Source organism: Zalophus californianus, chromosome 11, assembly GCF_009762305.2.
Source record: "Zalophus californianus isolate mZalCal1 chromosome 11, mZalCal1.pri.v2, whole genome shotgun sequence".
Classification (NCBI taxonomy): domain Eukaryota; kingdom Metazoa; phylum Chordata; class Mammalia; order Carnivora; family Otariidae; genus Zalophus; species Zalophus californianus.
The window spans coordinates 105,046,417-105,066,044 of NC_045605.1; the positions used below are offsets into that span (position 1 = coordinate 105,046,417).

General features: G+C 44.3%; 2 protein-coding genes and 1 long non-coding RNA gene across 9 annotated transcripts in view; 1 reads left to right on the top strand and 2 right to left on the bottom strand.

The window, feature by feature from the left end:
* Positions 1-10,806, bottom strand: part of ATL3 (atlastin GTPase 3) — a 58,304-nt gene extending 47,498 nt beyond the window's left edge. Inside the window, exon 1 of one of the 2 annotated variants that reach the window (XM_027578741.2) lies at positions 10,483-10,806. In XM_027578741.2, the coding sequence (XP_027434542.1) occupies positions 10,483-10,528 (46 nt within the window). In that variant the 5' untranslated portion in view covers positions 10,529-10,806. Of the gene's footprint in view, positions 1-9,982; positions 10,106-10,482 lie in introns of those variants that run through there. The other variant, XM_027578742.2, reaches the window with a different exon arrangement.
* A 5,016-nt stretch (positions 10,807-15,822) lies between these two features.
* LOC113915393 lies at positions 15,823-19,603 on the bottom strand. Of its 4 annotated transcripts, none has more exons than XR_004819441.1 (5): positions 19,504-19,603; positions 17,084-17,233; positions 16,829-16,929; positions 16,374-16,544; positions 15,823-16,133 (listed from the first exon to the last, which is right to left on the bottom strand). It is a non-coding gene; the product is annotated as an uncharacterized LOC113915393 (long non-coding RNA). The 4 variants fall into 4 exon arrangements; XR_003517644.1 differs by lacking the exon at positions 19,504-19,603 and adding an exon at positions 17,349-17,487 and having other exon boundaries at positions 15,824-16,133; positions 17,084-17,262; XR_003517642.1 differs by lacking the exon at positions 19,504-19,603 and adding an exon at positions 17,349-17,433 and having other exon boundaries at positions 15,825-16,133.
* Positions 17,596-19,628, top strand: part of RTN3 (reticulon 3) — a 61,483-nt gene continuing 59,450 nt past the window's right edge. Inside the window, exon 1 of one of the 3 annotated variants that reach the window (XM_027581281.1) lies at positions 17,596-17,913. In XM_027581281.1, coding sequence (XP_027437082.1) covers positions 17,775-17,913 — 139 coding nt within the window. In that variant the 5' untranslated portion in view covers positions 17,596-17,774. The remainder of the gene's footprint in view (positions 17,914-19,628) is intronic. The other 2 variants (XM_027581279.2, XM_027581280.1) reach the window with 2 other exon arrangements.

Below are 19,628 nucleotides of genomic sequence, written 5' to 3' on the forward strand. Positions count from 1 at the left end.
TGGAGCAACAAGAGGTAGGGCCTAGGACTTCATGTAGCAGAATTGCCCTGCTGGCTCACTTTTATGTGAAATACATAAATAAATGTCTACCTTGTTTAGATAACTAATTTGAAGGCTCTATCAGGTACGGCCAAACCCAGTAACCAGTACAACAGTCCCCCAGGACTTCACCATTAAGTTCATGATACTGGCTCTTTCCATTTCATCTATTAAACCATTAAAGTTTACTGAGCAGGTCAATGTACTGACACATAGCAGGCACACAATAAACAATCATAAAAAGAATGAATCATATGTACTGTAATATAGTTGAAGGCCACAACCTTGAGGATGCAGGTGGTTTTGCCAGAGCAAAAGGCACAAAAGATAAGGTTACCTGGGCTACTGACAAGATGGGATAATCCAATGACAAGAATGTATGCAGTTGTGCACAATGAACTGTACTTCAAGAGAAGATGAAGACCACTGAGGACAGTTGGGGGGAAAAAGGTGATAAGGCCCTCTTTCTGCCTACAGCACAGTGAAAAGGAAGAGAGAACCAGGCTACGTTTAGTTGGAGGAGCTGGGATGATCTTGCATTTCTCTTCAAACAGTTTATTGGGCACACTGGATTTAAAAAGATCTTATTCCTTTGGTTTCCGTCCACTTAAGGGAAAAATCATTGTGAACTGCACACATCACCAATAATTCAATTTAAACTGAGTTGCTCACTTTTCAACATATCATCTTTCTCTCTCATTTCCTAAGACAAGACAGTATCTTTTCTTTCTAAAAGATATATTATTTTGAGAGAGCGAGCGAGCAGGGGGAGGGGCAGAAGGAGAGGGAGAGAATCTCCAGCAGACACCACATTGAGCATGGAGCCTGATGCAGGGCTCAATCTCACAACCCTGAGATCTTGACAGGAGCCAAATCCAAGAGTCGGACACTCAACTGACTGAGCCAGCCAGCTGCCCCCAATGGTATCACTGATCTTCCAAGCAAAAACTTTATTTCTACTCACCCCTTTCCAGATGTCATATAATTGCCCTTTGCTCTTTAAAAAAATTGCTAAAAGGGGCACCTGGCTGGCACAGTTGGAAGAGTATGCAACTCCTGACCTTGAGGTCATGAGTTCGAGCCCACACGGGGTGTAGAAATTACTTAAATAAATAAAACAAAAAAATTTAATAAAAAATAAATGTCCTTTGCTGATTTATCCCCATATCTCAGGCTCCCCAATCCCTTAATCAAAACCTCAGGACCTTCTCCCTCAGGCCTTACCACCTCCCAATCTTTCACACCCATTAGGAACCATCCCCAAGGGTTGCTTTAATGATGCGACCTCATCCTTTTGGGCTGACCTCCTTCATTATAGTACATAAATACATCACGACAGCAACTACATAAGGGCTAGCAGCAAAAACACTTTATGGATCAAGGGCTCAAAGCTAAATCTCCATCCTCTAAGTCAAAGCCTTTCACCATTCTCCCCACTGCCTTGGTTCCTCTTCTTCCTTATCCCCCTCATCCTCTCAGGAAGATTTACTTTCACTGGTCTTTCTACTGAAGAAACTTAGGATTCGGGTCCTGTCCTGCCTTGATTCCAAAATTTCAAACGTACAACTTATTCAGCCACTTGTTCCCATGGCATGAAATGCACATTCCCCACCCCCCAACTCCAGGCCAAACACTGACCCTTCAACACCCACCTTACCCTCCCTCTGTCCCCATCCTCTGCCTATCACTTTACATGGTATACTAAAAAGAAAACAGGTTCTGGAATCAAGATACAGCAGGGCTTGAATGCTTACCTTCTCCCCTCTAAAATGTAAGCTCCATGAGGGCAAGATTTTTTTTTTTAAGATTTTATTTATTTGACAGAGAGAGACACAGCGAGAGAGGGAACACAAGCAGGGGGAGTGGGAGAGGGAGAAGCAGGCTTCCCGCCAAGCAGGGAGCCTGATGCAGGACTTGATCCCAGGACCCTGGGATCATGACCTGAGCTGAAGGCAGATGCCCAATGACTGAGCCACCCAGGCGCCCCCATGAGGGCAAGAATTTTTGTCTCTTCTCTTCAATGCTATATCCCCCAAGATCCCAGAACAGTGCCCACACATAATAGATATCCAATAAATATTTGTGGAATAACTGAATAAACTCCACCACTTAGTCTCAATGTGATTATGGATAAAATCCTAACCACTTGTAGGTTCATTTAGTAATTGAATACTCCTCTCAAAGCCCAGAGTCTAACACATATTAGGAACTCAATAAAGTGGTCCCACTTTCCTATTTCCACTAAAACCTCATACATACTCTATTATCCCACCCATTATAATATTCTCATTTGTAATCATGATTTACCACCCAACTGAGAACTTCTGGGGAGTAGGGAAACTATCACGTTCAGCCCCAGCATCTAAAAGGAAGAATAAAGATAAACTCAAAATGGATGAAAGACCTCAATGTGAAACAGGAATCCATCAAAATCCTAGAGGAGAACATAGGCAGTAACCTCTTCGACATCGGCCAGAGTAACTTCAAGACACGTCTCCAGAGGCAAGTGAAACAAAAGCAAAAATGAACTGCTGGGACTTCATCAAGATAAAAACCTTCTGCACAACAAAGGAAACAGTCAACAAAACTAAGAGGCAGCCCATGGAATGGGAGAAGATATCCGCAAATGACATTACGGATAAAGGGCTGATATCCAAGATCTACAAAAAAACTTCTCAAACTCAACATTCAAAACACAAATAATCAAGTCAAAAAATGCGGTAGAAGACATGAACAGACACTTCTCCAAAGAAGACATAAAAATAGCTAAAGACACATGAAAAAATGCTCAACATCACTAGCCATCAGGGAAATACAATCAAAACCACAATGGGATACCACCTTACACCAGTTAGAATGGCAAAAATTAACAAAACAGGAAACAACAAATGTTGGAGAGGATGTAGAGAAAGGGGAACCCTCTTACACTGCTGGTGGGAATGCAAGCTGGTACAGCCACTCTGGAAAACAGTATGGAGGTTCCCCAAGATGTTAAAAATAGAGCTACCCTATGACCCAGCAATTGCACTACTAGGTATTTACTCCAAAGATACAGATGTAGTGAAAAGAAGGGTCACATGAACCCCAATGTTCATAGCAACAATGTCCACAATAGCCAAAGTGTGGAAGGAGCCAAGATGCCTTTCAACAGATGAATGGATAAAGAAGATGTGGTCCATATATACAATGGAATATCATTCAGCAATCAGAAAGGATGAATACCCACCATTTGCATCGACATGGATGGGACTGGAGGGGATTATGCTAAGTGAAGTAAGTCAAGCAGAGAAAGACAATTATCATATGGTTTCACTCATATGTGGAACATAAGCAATAGCACAGAGGACCATAGGGGGAGGGAGGGAAATCTGAAGGGGGAGAAATCAGAGAGGGAGGCAAACCGTGAGAGACTATGGACCCCGGGGAAACAAACTGAGGGTTTTAGAGGGGAGGGGTATGGGGAGAGGGGGTAACAGGGTGATGGGTATTGAGGAGGGCACGTGCTGTGATGAGCACTGGCTGTTATACGTAACTAAAGAATCACTGAACACTACATCAAAAACTAATGATGTACTACACAGTGGCTAACTGAACATAAAATAAAATTAAATAAAAATAAAAGGAAGAATAACAGTTTCCTAGTATTGTGAAAACTAAAACCAGTAATACTTGTTAAGCACCTCAATAAAAACCAGTTTCTTCCCTTCCCACTTGCAGTCTCCTTTCTTTCTCGGCCAAACTCCTTGAAGGTATGTCTTCATCCACCTACCTACCCATTCCCTTCTCATTGCCTTGCAACCTGATTTTCCTCTCAATCTTCTTATTGAAACTATTCACTAGTTTATCAATGACCTCTCTTGCCAAATCCAATGGCCCTTTCTTGATCCTCATTCAACCCTCTCTGTAAGACAAAACACAACTGCCACCTGCTTCTAAAACTCCTGAAAACCTTTGGTCTCAGTGACAGTACCCATTCCTAGCTCCCTCCCAGCCTCTTCACCAGCTCTTTCCACTGCTTCTTTTTCTCCTCAGCCTCCTGCGAGCTCCACCAGCGCTCTGCTTCAGTCTTGCAGTTCTCTCACTCCCTCAATGGGCTCTTTATTATTATAATTTCACTATACCCTCTTTTGGTGATGCAACTTCATTAATTTCTAACCTGCATTCAGGTCCAAACATACAACTGCCTCAGGGACAGATGCACCTGGATATTCCACTATCACCTCCTTCTCAGGAGTAATATGTAGAAATATATGGGTGTAAGAGTCAAGAGACGAGTTCCTGTTCCAGTTCTACCACTGACAGCCTATGGGATTCTGGGCATGTCTAGTCTTCAGGCTCAAGAGTGAAATGAGTCAAGATTTAACTTCTAGAAGCCCTCCAGTACTAACACTTTCTATGTCTATTTGTGGTAGCATCACATTGAATCCTCTCAGATACTCCACTTCTCTCAAATCTCCACCTCTCAGCCTCCACATCTTCCCTGACTCTATCTCCCTATATACCTCCAAATCCAGTCATTTCCTATTTTTTTTTTTTTTTAGATTTGAAAGAGAGAGAATGAGCGAGCACAGGGGTAGAGGGGCAGAGGGAGAGGGAGAGAGGATCTTAAGCAGAGCTCGCATTGAGTGTGGAGCCTGACTCGGGGCTCCATCCCATGATCCTGAGACCACAACCCGAGCTGAAACCAAGAGTTGGACGCTTAACCAACTGCACCACCCAAGCACCTCTCATTTCCTCCTTCTATGACTTAAGCTTGTTTTGGCAAAAGTTGTTACTCTCTAGTGAGGCAGAATGTACAGGAGAAAGGCCTTCCCGAACACTCAGGGCCCAGCTGTACAATGACTGTACAACCATATGAGTAAATCATTTTACTTCTCTGGGTCTCAGTTTCCTCAACAAAACCAGGCAGTTAGGTAAAGCTATTTTCTAGCTCTAAGATTCAATGACTCTTTAACAATTGAAAATTTCCTAGATGTCTAAATTGGCCAAACTGGCTAGGTAACCTATGCATCCCTTGGCTTAATTTAAATTTTATAGGCCTGGCTAAAGAATAGATCAAAATTTATAATGATAAAAACATTAAAGCAACTTGCTCAGTAAGGACTCACACAAAAGCTTTTGAGGTTTGGGGTTTTGTTTTGAGGGTTTTAGGGGGAGGGGGGAGGGGTTTCTCTTAATTGCACTGAAATTACTTCCATTCCTCAGGAATTTTAACTCTAGAGATCTAACCTCCAGGAATGGTATTAAAAAAACTTTAGGTGACAATCTGACATGCTTCTCCCTTTAGTGAAGCAATTATTTCCCAAGATCTAGATATCTACTCTGAGACAACAGTAATGCTCATTTATATGAACAGTTAATGCTTATTTAGATGAAGAGTTAATGCTGTACTATGTTCATTTATATGAATAACAGATGAGACATTTTGGTACACAAAGATATGGCCTGACAATAGTCACATCTGTCATCCATATCCACATAAGTGAACTTAAAACCTTTTGTTTTTTTTTTTTTTAAAAAAAGATGAGTAGAACAAATACTGTATCATACTGCCAATTCTGATTATTGGTGTAAATAGCAAATGGTAACACCGAATCAGCCTTCATTTCAGTTATGTAGGAAGTGCTGAAAATATTTGGATAATTAAAAAGCCTTTCAACAGTTTATGTGGAAGCTACAACCTTTTTTCTAATTACTTTTACTTTTTTAGAGATTTTATTTATTTGAGAGAGAGCATGTGTGGGGTAGGGGGAACAGAGGGAAAGGGAGAAGCAGGCTCCCCACCAAGCAGAGAGCCCGACTCGGGACTCATCCCAACACCCAACCAACTGAGCCACCCAGGAGCCCCTCTAATTACTTTTAAAGTACTGATTAGCCTTTACTTTTGGCACAATACACCTTAACCCAGACTAACCAATAGGTTTAAATATGCCTGCTCAAATAATCTCTGTAATAACTGCATTCAATAGACTGGCTCTGCACTAAAACGACAAAAACAGACAACCCAAGTAGAAAGACGTTGAGACTAAGAGGTGAAACTAATTATCATAGGGAAAACTGTAGAGATCTGAGCAAATTACAGCATTAACTCTTTTAGAATGACCTAACGCTGAATTTTTGTCTTAAAGATTTTTTATTTATTTGAGAGAGAGAGAGAGAACGCACGAGCAGGAGGGGCAGAGGGAGAGGATGTAAGAATCTCAAGCATACCCTGAACTGACTGAGGAGCCCAACGGGGCTCCACCTCATGAGCCCGAAGTCACAACCTAAGCTGAAACCAAGAATCAGACACTCAACTGACTGCGCCTCCCGAGAGCCCCTGCAGCTACTTTTAAAAAAGTCTTTTAGGGGCACCTGCGTGGTGCAGTTGGTTGAGCATCCAACTCTTGGTTTCGGCTCAGGTTGCAATCTCAGGGTGCTGGGATTGAGGCCCACATTGGGCTCCGCACTCGGTGTGGAGTCTGCTTGAGATTCGCTCTCCCTCTGCCCTTCCCACTCATGCTGTCTCTCTCTCAAATAAATGAATAAAATCTTAAAAAAAAAAAAGTCTTTTAAAAATTCAAAAGTAGCTGCATAGGCTAAATAAAAGTCCGTGAGACTACTTAATCATAATTGGCCTTTTCAGTCCTATGGAAAACATACATTCTAAGAAATAAATTCTATCAAAAAACATTATGGGGAAAAAAAGCTTAAATTCCCCTCAAATATTTGAAAAGACCATCTGAACAGTGATAAATTCAATGAAACTAGTTAACTGGAAGCAGTTACAAATGCTATTTCAGAATATTCATACAGAATTTAATTGATGAACAGTGCAGACCAGGGTTTCTCAACCTCGGCACTACTGGTATTTTGGGCTGGATAACTCTTTGTTGTGGGGAGCTAGGCTATTCATTGTTGGATATTTAGCAGCGACTCTGGCCTCTACCCACTAGATACCAGTAGTGCTACCTCCTGGTTGTAAGACCCAAAAATGTCTGCAGATATTGCTAAATGTCCCACCGCAGCAAAATCACCCTGGGTTAAGAACCACTATGGCAGAGCCAGACCCAGTGCTCATCTTTACTATTCAGAGTTCCAAAAAGCAAATAAACTACAGTTTCAGAAACATTTCACTGAGTACAGTGAATGACTCAGGATAAAGTTATGACCTGAGTTTTCCACTTTCCTTTTGAAACACATTCACTAAAGGGCAAGAACAACACACCCAAAAACAGAAGCATACCATTTCATGCCTTGTTCTCGCTAGCAGTCTTCAAAGTTCCTAATTCAGGCAAGGCCAGAGAAAACACATCATCATATATGATGGTAAGCCCTCAGCCAACTCAAACAGCTGGGTGTGGTTCCATGCCACTGATGGGGGGAGTGCTTTTATACAGTCTATTATTGTCTTAAGGCAGTAAATATACTGGTAGATACACAGACATTTTTAAAGTTGTTTCAATAAAAATACTACTTATGCCCAAGAGAAGAGAATATTGGGGGAAATTTACATTAGAATCAATTAAAGGGTTTAAGAGGAAACTTTTTCTCAATTCATCTGTCATAAGAAATCTTCATACTTGGGCGCCTGGGTGGCTCAGATGGTTAAGCGTCTGCCTTTGGCTCAGGTCATGATCCCAGGGTCCTGGGATCGAGTCCCGCATCAGGCTCCCTGCTCCTTGGGAGACTGCTTCTCCCTCTGCTTCTCTCTCTCTCTCTCTCTCTCCCTCTTTCTCTCCTCCTCTGTCTCTCATGAATAAATAAATAAAATCTTAAAAAAAAAAAAAGAAATCTTCATACTTTAGCACAGAATGCTGAACAAAACCATATTTTGTCAATTTTGTAGTGCTTTATAGTTTTATAAAGACCAATTATAACTAAACAGTACTTAAGATTCAGAAACGCAGAGACTAGGTTGAATCTAAAAATGATGCCAGGCTATGCTATAGAAAAAAAATTATTTTTAATAGAATGAGTTCAATATTCATCTTATTTGACTCAGCCCTAAAAATAAAAAATCACCAAAATCAGGGCGCCTGGGTGGCTCAGTCGGTTAAGCAGCTGCCTTCGGATCAGGTCCTGATCCCAGGGTCCTGGGATCGAGCCCCGCATCGGGCTCCCTGCTCAGCGGGAAGCGTGCTTCTCCCTCGCCCACTCCCCCTGCTTATGTTCCTTCTCTCACTGTCTCTCTCTGTCAAATAAATAAAATCTTTAAAAAAAAATCACCAAAATCAATTTGGTTACCTGAAGGTTTTGTGCTCCAGATGAACAGGCTTTCTTCTTTTTTTTAAAAAACCAGGGGAAAGCGCGAACGCAGTTAATTGGCAATATGACTTGGATTCCTTATGATTTCAAGACATAAATACAGTTCATCTACTTTGTTTTTTCACCGACTATACCAGTAAAGTCTATTTCCTAACTTGTAATATACTTTAGCTGTGAAATATATCAACAAGTTCTATCAAAATACATGCTAATAAAAAGCATTCTTTACAAATTTGCGAAGAGCATCAACTTCTCAATACATTGATATTATAAATTATACTTCCTATTAAGTAGCAAATCAATTCAAATGTAAGCAACCACCTATAGGGAAATTTTATATTAGTATGCAAATCAGAATTATTCAGTGTTCTTTTTTTAACTGTTGCCTGGTCCCTCAGCGAATTAAATCAGGATCTGTGGGTCCCATGCATTGTCAGGTTTAAAATACCGCAGGTTGTTCTAATCAGGCAGCAGAATGGAGATCCACAGCCCAAATAGAGGGGTTTTTTTTCCTTTAAATAAAAGCTTTCTCCTCACTTTTTCCCCTTGATGCTTCTTTAAAGAATATTCTCCCAAAACCTCAAGATAACTTGGGAAAATGTTTTAAAATTCATATTAACTTTAAAATGCAGCTGTGTTATTTGAACAATTTCTCAGTTCACAAGGCCATAGACACTTTAACAGGCATGCCTAGTCATTATAGGCAAATTCTAGTTCTCAACAAGTTCACACAACCTGGGGTTCCCTATTTCATTGGAATCTTATTATGTAGCCAAACTGTTAAGTGACCTAGCACCAGGGGTTGGGGGAGGTAGAGAAAACTTTATATTAATTTCTTGCTTCTTACAATTCTCTATTATCTCATTTTAAATTAGTGTGCATCTATCCTTTATTCTAAGATTTAGAAATCATAAAAATGAAAAACACACCTGCTCCACCATAGAACACCAATTTCAAAAAGCCTATTCTAAACTATTGAGTGAAAACTACAAAAAGTATGCTAGTACACATATTTATCCTTTGTTGTCATTTTTCCTAATTTCATGATTACTCCAATGAGATAGTAAATGGTAGCTAATAAAACAATGTGCTGTACCAATGTTAATTTTTCATTATATAGAGATTCTTTTCATCCAAGTCTTTTCTTTACAGGTGGTAAAGCAGAAACAGGGATTTCTAGACTACAAGCTAGTTTCTGTGGAAAGTGGAAAAAGAAAAGCACTAATTTGAATTTCAGTTCCCTGCAATACTGAACACTTGACATGGATTAAAACCACGTAGGTTTTGCTTCTCCAAAGGCAAGCCAAAATGCGAAACTGCGTTTTTCGTCCGTTAGTTTTCTCCCTTTCACAAAACATTCCACCCAACTTCGTATTCAAATTTGAGGGCTGGGATTTATCTCTTAAGATTCTTCAATGTTCTTTTTTTGCCTTTAAATTTCGCAAGTGAAACTTTTGGCGATTTCAAGAGCACACACATTAAGCAAGAATAAAGCCAAGTAAAATGACAGATGAAGTATCCTTCAATTTTTGATGACTCTCTACTTAGTTAATTCTTTTACCATTTTTTGTCTTCAAGGAAGCAAGAGAACAACGTACGATGCCAAACGTACTAAAAGAACTTCCTAAAAAAGCAATTTGAGCCACATTCTTTTATCTCGTTTATGGAAAGAAGTGTGGGCTTATAATCAACTTTCCTAATGCTTGTCAGCGCCTCGAGGTCGTTAGGATAAAAAATTAAGCTTCCAACTCCGAAACACTTCGCAGCCGTCCAGCGCTTTGTCAAAAACCGAAAGTAAAGCATCTAAGTTCCCAGTTCCCGGCCCGCGACCCTGCGAAGCGCCAGGCAAGGAGGGAGCCGCAGCCCCGGAGCGCGCAGCTCGGTCAGGGCGGGGCCGGCACGCCGCCCGTCCCGCGTTCTAATACACCGCCGGCCTCCCGCGGGCGCAGGGCCCGGCCGCCGACGGCTGCCGCTCCCACCGGGAACGGAGGGAAGCGCCGCCCGCGCCCGACCGGCCAGGCCTCACTAAGAGACCCCGGCCCCGAATTCGCGGGCCGAGGGTACCCAGGCGAGGGGCGCAGGGTCCCAGCCCTGGGACGAGGAACGGGCGGCGGTGCGGGCGTTCTCCTCGGGGCTATAGTCGGGAGGGCGGCGGAGGGGCCACGGAGCGGGCCCGGGGAAAATTGGGCGCCTCACCTGCTCCTCCCGAGGCAGCCGCTACCGCTCGCTGAGGGGACAACATGGAGCCTCCGCCTTCAGCAGAAGCAGCAGGGGCGCAGAGAGGGACGGGCTGAGTCGGGAACGAACCGGGCCCAGGAGGTGGGAAACGGGCGGGGCCTGGGCTCTAGAAGAAACTGGGTAGGAGGAGGGGCTCGCAGAGCTTGGAGGGAACCAACACAGGGCGGGTCTGCGAGGCCGGACGGACCGCGCTACTCGCGGCGGGCGCTGGGCGGGCAGGGGCGGGAAGGAGTACGCGGCCAAATCCCGCCACCGCCCCACGCGTGTGCTCCTGCGCGCAAGCGAGCCGCCGGCTACCTGGGACTGCGCACTAGGGAAGGCGGTCCGCTGGGAATTGTAGTCCCAAACTCTCTGGGTCCCCCCCCCCCCCCCCCCCCCCCCCCGCCTGCGGTCCCTATTCTGCGCACTCCTCCGGGGCGGAGAGGAAACGGAAGAGAGGGAAGGGGCTTGGCGCGTCTCTTCGACGACTGAACTACTACTCCCAGCAGGCCATGCGGGGAAGGGAGGGGCGGGCCGGCTCAGGCCGGGGCCAGCCAGCCGGCCCCGCCGAGATCTTAGTCTTGAGACCGGCCCCGGGGCGGAGGACTTGGTATAACCCGCCTCTAGCCCCTCTCTGCCGCGTTTGGCAGTTTCAGGCTTAAGGACCAAAGGACCAAAGGGAGGCCTCAAACCTGGATGACGTGAGCGTCACTGGATTTTTAACGATTTTGACTTCACAAGGAGATGAGGACGTGACTTCATCACCACGATCATCAGTTTCACCCCACAATCGCATGCCTGGCCAAGCCTGGTGGTGGACCATCACCACCACTCTTAACAGCTAAGAACTTCCAGGGAAACTCCTTCCACAGGCTCTGTCCAGCCTAAGCCATGGCCATGTTTTGTAAATATCGGGTTTATAGGGCTTGCTTTGAAGCTACTTTTGCAAGCACACCCTACTTAAACTGTGTATTAGGTCAATACAAAATAAGGTTCTCCGAAAATGCTTTTATTCACACTTCACGTGTGATTAAGAAAATGTCAGTTGTGAAGAATCTTGTTAGTTTGGATTTGTTGGGGGTAAGGGCGGTTATTGGAGATAAGTAGCTGATGGAGCTTATGGGAGGCTAAAGCATCCATCCATCCCATCACCACCACGTCTTGGCATCATCATTCCCTCATTCATTAGACAAATTATTATACTTTCTTCTACCTCTAACTTTTTCTGACTGAGCCAGCAAGGCACCCCACTTCTGCCTCTGCCTTAACTATTATAATCTACCCAGAACCTCCTTCCAGCCACCTCCTGGCCCTGCCAAGCCTTTGAGCTGTTTTGTTTTTTTCTTACTTCCTGAGTGATTAGGACAGAGATGAAGAGAGAGAGAATTTTGCCTAATCTTATCTAAAGAAATCCTGTTTTGATTTCTTTACCTCTGCCTTCTTATTCTCCCCAAATTCTCAAGATTACTTGAATACCCTCCTCTAGGCTTTAGATTTAAGAGTCTATAGATTACATCTAGTCCACTCAGGCCAGCAAGAAACCAGCCATGAACATCAGGGCAAGTGGTTATTGGAGTTTCACACTAGGTGTGCAGAAGGCAAGACCTACAGGATGTGACACAAGTCCAGGCCATCATGTGGCATGCTCAGAGAGAGACAGGGGCCAAAGGCCAATGACTTGACACAATTGCAACACACAGTGTAAGAATTTTAAAATTGCACACACATCCCAGAATTCTCTAGTCCCCTTCCTCGTCCAACTTCATTAGACTTCTTACCATTTGACTTATGTTTTATTTTTATTTATTTATTTGAGAGAGAGAGAGAGCACGAGTGGGGTGAGGGGCAGAGGGAGCAGACTCCCCGCTGAGCGGGGAGCCAGACGCTGGGCTTGATCTCAGGACCGTGGGATCATGACCTCAGCTGAAGGCAGACTCTTACCTGACTGAGCCACCCAGGCGCCCCTGACTTACATTTTAAGTAAAACATAATCTTTTTGTTTCTCTTCCCACTAGAATAGGAATTTTTGTCTGTTTTTGTTTACTGCTATATCCACAGTGCTTCAGACAATGCCAGGCAGATAGTAGAAACTCTAATATTCATTGAACGGTTGGATAAAGAAGGGATATGAGACACCTAACACTGCTCACTCACTTTCTTGCTCCCTTAATATTAAGTCCCTAACTTTTGCTTTCGAACAAAATACACTGTTCTATTTTAAGGGCTCCCAATAGAGATCCACTGAAATCCATCCTGTCAAGAAGTGACCAGCAAACACTGACATTACATCTGTCTCAATTAATTGCATCAAAGTCAGTGTCAGCACATCAGCCTTCCCCATACCTTGTAGAAGTTTTTGGAATTCAGAACAACACAGTACAAATTATAGGTAGACTTTAGGATTAGTCACAGCCTAGAAAGCTACTCCTGTAAATGAGAAATACGTTTTGTTGTTAGTGTTGTTTCCTTCTCAAATAACCAGGGTCATCAAAACAGTGGATATTCAAAACGCTAAATATTGATAATACTGATTACAGTCTGCCTTCAGCCATCTCACTCTGAATTGAGTCATGTGGTATGACCAGAGGCTGAGCTTTCTTTGTGGTTTTCCAGAAGCAGGTGACATGTAGACATGTAGACATGTTTGAGTGGTTAAGACCACAGGGTTTGGGATCAGACTCACCTGGCTTTGAATTCTGGCTTCGATGCTACTAGCTGTGCAAACTTGGGTGACTTACTTAACCTCTTTGAACTTATTTCATTGTCTGTTGCCAAATGATTTGAGTTGTTGTGGGTTAAAATAGATCTAAGTATTTGGCAATTATGACTGATGCATAGTTAGTGTTCAAAAACTGGTAATCATATTCATTCTGGAAAGCCAAAACAAAGTCATAAATATTCAAGATAATCAAGTATTTTATGAAGCACAGTAATAATAAAATTGTTTTCTGCAGTGACATCCACTGTGACTCAGGTTTCAAAGCTTTCCAAGAATAGCTTTCCAAAATTGTTATGTGCCAGGCATAGTGCTAGGCAGTATTGCTGACATACGCATAACACATATACCTGTCCTCCAGAGACTCACAGTCTTGTGGGATAAACAGCCAAGTAAATAATTATCACTCCCTGTGACTGTGCTGGGCCTCAGTTCAGCCTTTTCTCTTAGCACCTACTCATAGGATCCATGTTTAAGCAACAGTCTGGGGCCTCAGAAGGGACAGACTGGACCACTGGCATCCCTGGGCATCATTAAAAAAAAAATTTATTTATTTATTTTAGGTGGGGAGGGGCAGAAGAAGAGGAAGAGAGAATCCTCAAACAGACTCCCTGCTGAGCGGGGAGACCCACATGGGACCTTGAGATCCCAGGACCCTGGGATCATGATCTAAGCCAAAATCAAGAGTTGGATGCTTAACTGACTGAGCCATCCAGGCGCCCCGACTATTTTCTTTTTATAAACTATGACACCAAGTCAATAGCTCATTCTATACACAGAGCAAATATTTAAGTACTTAATATACAAATATTTAAATGATGCCCAGCTGGGCACCTGGTGTCTTGGGGTCCAAGACTCTGTGAGACTAAGTCCCAAGTTGAGTCAGGTTCTGCGCTGGGCATGGAGCCTCCTCAAGAGTCTCTCTCTCCCTCTCCCCCTCCCCTGCCTCTCTCTCTGAAAAAAAAAGAAAAGAAAAAATAGTCAACCCCAACTCACAGACTGTTATAAAGTTGGATATCAGGCCCTCAACATGGTGGTAATACTCTAAGAGCTCAAGACCTACCAGCTGCTTCATTATTATTCTATTAACAGTATGGCTCTCTGTCTCTTCAAAAGGATACTAGAAAGGATCACTAGAATTTACAATTAAGGAAAGGAAGCAACATACCTTTGTATAGCATGCTATCATTTGTGTTAAAAAAAAAAAAAGAGTAAACGAAGGGGCACCTGGGTGGCTCAGTCAGTTAAATGTCTGCCTTTGGCTCAGGTCATGATCCCAGGGTCCTGGGATGGAGCCCCAAGTTGGGCTCACTGCTCGGTTGGGGGAGTCAGCTTCTCCCTCTGCCCCTCCCCCCTGCTCATGCTCTTTCTCTCTCAAATAAGTAAAATCTCAAAATATATATTTAAAAAAAAGAGCAAATGAGGATAAAGATTTGCTTATATTCACCTTTGCATTTGCCACAAAAAGCTCCTAACGGTATTTACCTATGTGTATGTAGAGGGGGAGACTAGGAGCTGGAGAGGGGTTAATAACAGAAGAAAACTTTAAGGTATATATACACTCATATATATGTGAACATATATATATATGACATACAAATATATTCGAAGAGATTTCTTAATTAAAAAATACTTTTTTCTGATAGTCAAGAAAAAGATGGGATAATGAGATGGCCCAGAAGCTGAGTGGGGAAATTAGCAGTCCTATAAGGACTGTAAATACCAGTGTAAATACCAGTCGTACAAGGACAGGGCCAAGGAAGAGGCCCAGCTCAGTGCCTCAGCAGTAAAAATTGCTCCACAGAACTGAGAAGTGGCTATGCTCCGGTGAGCATTTAAAAATCCCATCTGAGCCCTTCCCTGCCTGCAAACATTCACTGAATCCCCATTCGCCTTAAAAGGAAGCCTTGGTTCCTTAGTGCTATATTACCTCTTCTCCACACTCTGGCCCCAACACATCTTCCCCATTTTATCTCCATCTTGTTAGCCCTTGGCTCTAGCCAACCTGGGCTAACCACACCCAAAACACCTTACCCAGGGTCACACTCGGAACCTCTAGCCACCACAGATGGCTGTGCTTTCTATGTGTAGGTCTAAGGCAGCTGTGGAGGGGAGGGGCAAGAGAGGATCAAATCTAGGCCAAGTTCTGCTAAACAAGCCTGCATTGAAGTGCATCATGGGTTGGGCTGGGAGGAAGGGGTGCTCTTCTGTGACTTGTCTGCCCAGAAGGAAGTCTTATTGTACACGTGCACAAAAGCAGCCCCTGGCATTTGCCCCATACCATTCTCCTCTGCCTTTAATGACCTCCTTACCATCCAAACTCCCATCTGACTTCACGCTTCTTCAAAAAACCTCCGCAAGCCACTACAACTCCATAGTGACTCCCTCTCCCTTTAAATCCATATAATTCACTTGCCATCTAAGCAGAACACTATAGCTTTGTGTTGCTGGGGGTTGTTTCGGTTGCTATTTAATTTTTATCTTTATGAGTATGTTTTAAGCCCCAACTAGCTTGTAAGCTCATTGAAGACAGGACAAACATTTTTTGGATTCCTTCAAATTTCCCAGGAGACTGTCATTCTCTCAGCAGGTGATCAGTAAACATTTGTGGAACAAACCTTATATACAAATAACATCTCAAGCAAGAGTCAGTCTCAGGGAATTTACTGGTACAGCAAGAGGGAGCAGGAAGGAAAGGCAGCTTCAGGAATTGGACCTGGCACAAGGCCTCTGATGTAAGAAACCTTAAGAGTATGAAAGGACCACCAAGACAACATCAGTATCTTGATTTTTAGCTTCTTTTCTCTGCTTCTAGTTACCATGAAGACAGGCTTCCTTTCCAAGCAGGGTCTTCAGATCCTAGCAATCGCTGTCAGGGCTAGGGACCAGCATCGTTCATTTCCTTATCCAGCTCCTAATAACATACATTTTTAAAGTTTATGCATTTATTAGAATGAGTAGATAACTGGCTTGGTTATCAGATTGGCTTGTATTTCCCTTTGTCATCTAAAGGACAGATTGCTGCATTATCAAGTGATGCTGTAAGTGTCAGAGTAAGATATTTGCCACGAAGTTATTTTGGGAAATATTTTCTGTGCCTTTTTTCCAGAAGGTTGCAATGGCCAGTTTTTTTCCTGTTTGAGCTTTACCTGACCTTAAAAACTGTCAAGGGCAGATGTCGTCCACTTCCTGTTCTAGAAGATTTCCACTGCTCAGATCGCTTTTCCTCTGTGTTGCTGCCTGGCTTACTACCTCCCCCTTCATGAGGCTGCATCTCTACAGGATCTGCTGATCTTGCAGTTGCCCTTCAGGTCATCGATTGCTGCTTTAGCAATAACAAGGGCAACAGTTTTGATCATGGTCATTGCCAGTTTACGTTCCCCTTTTTAAAAGAATTATGCACATTTCAAATATTTTAACCAGGCCTATGGAGAAGGCTTTCTATTTCACAATCCAACCAAAGAGAAGACAAAAAAAAAAAAAAATTCAGTATAAGCTAGATATCTGGTTTCAAGTAAATTCTCTGAAAAGGACTCCATTTAGGCTATTAATAAAATTCAGTTATGTGTATTTTGTGCCCTATTCTCAATTTTTAATACCGCATCTTACCCTCCTTCATGACCGCAGCCAGGATGTTATCTCCTGGCTCTTCTTTTTCCTCCTTAGCTCAGCTATTTTTTCTTCAAAATATGTCTTCTTTACCTGATAGCCTATTTGGAGGAAAGGACAACCTTAAGACCCAAGGTGGACCCCTCTTTGGAACAGAAACAACATAAGAATATGAAGCAGGTTCTACAGCTGCATTGCAATGTGACTGGAATGAATAATAGCTTTTCATTCTGTCTAGCATCTCGCTCCACCTACCGAACGGGAGACAGTGCCATCTCTGCCTCATGGTGATATTACGACACATCCAGAAAAATTCATAAAGCACCTTGTGGGCCTATCCACATCGTGGTTTTCACTTTTCATTGGAGTCACAGGCAGAAACGCATCAGACAATAGACATCCGCTCTGGAATTTATGGGAAAGACATACTCCAGCTAATGGAAGCAAAAAAACTAATATCGTTAAAACACATAATCCGCCGCCCCTAAAGCATTCACAAGAGTTGTAAAGAGACACTAACCTGCAGGGCCCCCTCCCACTTCGGCCGCAGTGGTGGGCGGAGCTTGGTGCTTGGCCACGCCCCCTTGCGTCTGGTTTCCCGGAGGGGCGCGGCCCACCCCGGCCTCCCGCGCGGACGCAGCGTGAAGCCAGTTTTGCCCCTCCTTCCCCGCAGGAGCGCGGAGGGACAGTTCTTGCGCTTGCGCCCTGCCTCGCTGGGCACCTAGGCGCGACCGACGCCCGCCCGAGAGCTTTTTGTGCGCCTGCGCGCTCGCGCTCCCGCCCTCTCGCTGCGCTCGGCTGAGTCAGTCAGTCTGTCGGAGTCTGTCCTCGGAGCCGGAGGAGCGAAGGGGCTTCTGAGAGCTTGCTGCTCGATAATTTTCTTTCCCCTCCCTCTCTCCCGCCCCACATCTCTCTTCACCCCTTTCCTGCCCTTGCTCGCGCAGCCATGGCGGAACCGTCGGCGGCCACTCAGTCCCCGTCCGTTTCCTCGTCGTCCTCCGGGGCCGAACCCTCAGCGCCCGGCGGCGGGAGCCCTGGATCCTGCCCCGCCCTGGGGGCGAAGAGCTGCGGCTCCTCCTGTGCGGGTGAGGCGCGCCGGGGGAACCCCGCCTTCGAGGGGCTTGTTTTTGGGGTCGGGGAAGGCAAATCACCCTCGCCTACTGGAGGCTTCAGCCCCCGGGAACGAGCGTCTGGAAAATGGGCTAAGGGGGAGGGGAGCGTAAGGTGGTGCAGGCGGTGAGGAAATAACGGGGTGTGAGGCAAACAGGTTGGGGGCGGGGAGATATTCTAGGGAGTGGGCGTTAACGCCGAGGCAGGGTAGGTGGGGAAAAACAGCAGTTTGGGGGAGTCGTCCGCTGAACGGGGGTTTAGTGGAGGATTAGAGAGATCGAGAGGATTGGGGCAGATTGGTTGTAGGAGAAAGAACTAGTTACGATTTTGAGGGGTTAATGGTGAAAGGGTTGCATTGCAGGTTTGCGGACAGATGTTGACATAATCAAATTCATGGTAGTCTTGCAAAAAAATTTTTTTTTGGTTTCCCGTGGGGAGGATCAGGAAGTTTCATGGAAACATGGTAGCCGTTTTCTATACCCTTTTTATTTGCTTGTGTGTGTGTGTGTGTGTGTGTGTGTGTGTGTGTGTGTGGCTAGACTCTCTAAATGCCCGCTTTTCTTAGGCTCTGAGGTAAGAGGAGGCGTGATGAGAATAGCTCAGGAAGATTTGGGAGGGAGCAGCTGATGGTCCAAGATGGATCCGTGGCTGCATCTGCAGCACCGCTTGCTCTTCACTGGCGCGGCGTGGGGGTGGGGACAAGCAATCAGTTGCTTATATTCTAGAAGACAGTAATGTCATGCCAAGCCATCAACACATTTTGATTTCATGCTCTCTGTGGGCTGTTATTGATCCCATTGTAACAAAAGGGGATGTTTAGCGCAGAAAGGGGGAGGGGAGAAAAATTAGACAAAGCAGGAGCTGGTTGAACCCCATTCTCCTATCTCTGTGAAAGACTAGGAGGGAAGCTGCAGGCCGCTTTTAGTTTCCATTGTATACGCGTTTGCCTGCTGGTGGGAGCTGGCTGGCAAGCTCAAGCTCCCCTCATGCAGAGATCTGCAGTGCAGATGCCTTCTTGAGGGGGAAAAAAAAAATGCACCCTGAGCAGGTGGTGGTTCTTAAAGGAACTCAGTCTTTGAAGAAAAGAAGAAAACCTTTTTGTCAAAATAAGTGGGCCATAAGCCCGGGAGAGTACAGATAATTTTGCCCTTTATTTAGTTACCTTAAAGGATTTTGAGGGGTTTTAAAATACTTCACTGTCTCCTTTGCCAGAAGCTTAGGTTGATGTAAGGAATGTAGAATTTCTGATCTTCACTTTAAATACATTCTTTAGGTGTTGGGTTTTGGTTTTTGTTTTAATTAATCTCTACACCCAAGGTGGGGCTCAAACTCACAACCCCGAGATCAAGAGTTGGATGCTTCACCAACTGAGCCAGCCAGGTGCCCCTTTTTCTGTAGGTGTTTTTTGAACAGTGGATTTCCACATAAGAGCTTTGGTACCCTTTTGGATTTTCCACTGTGATTTTGGCCATTTCAGTAGAAACAGTATCAAAGGAAGCTTCTGCAAGGTCAAGATTAGCTGTCCAGATAGAGGAATGAGGTCGCAAATTTAGAACTCTTGTTACCTTTAAACCAGCGTTTCTCCTCCAAATTTTTGTGTTCTGGGCAAAGGTCCAGATGAACAGCAGCTTCCCTCTAACTTAGCAACTTCGTGTTTTGGATTTAATCACTTCTCCGTTTGGTTGTTGGC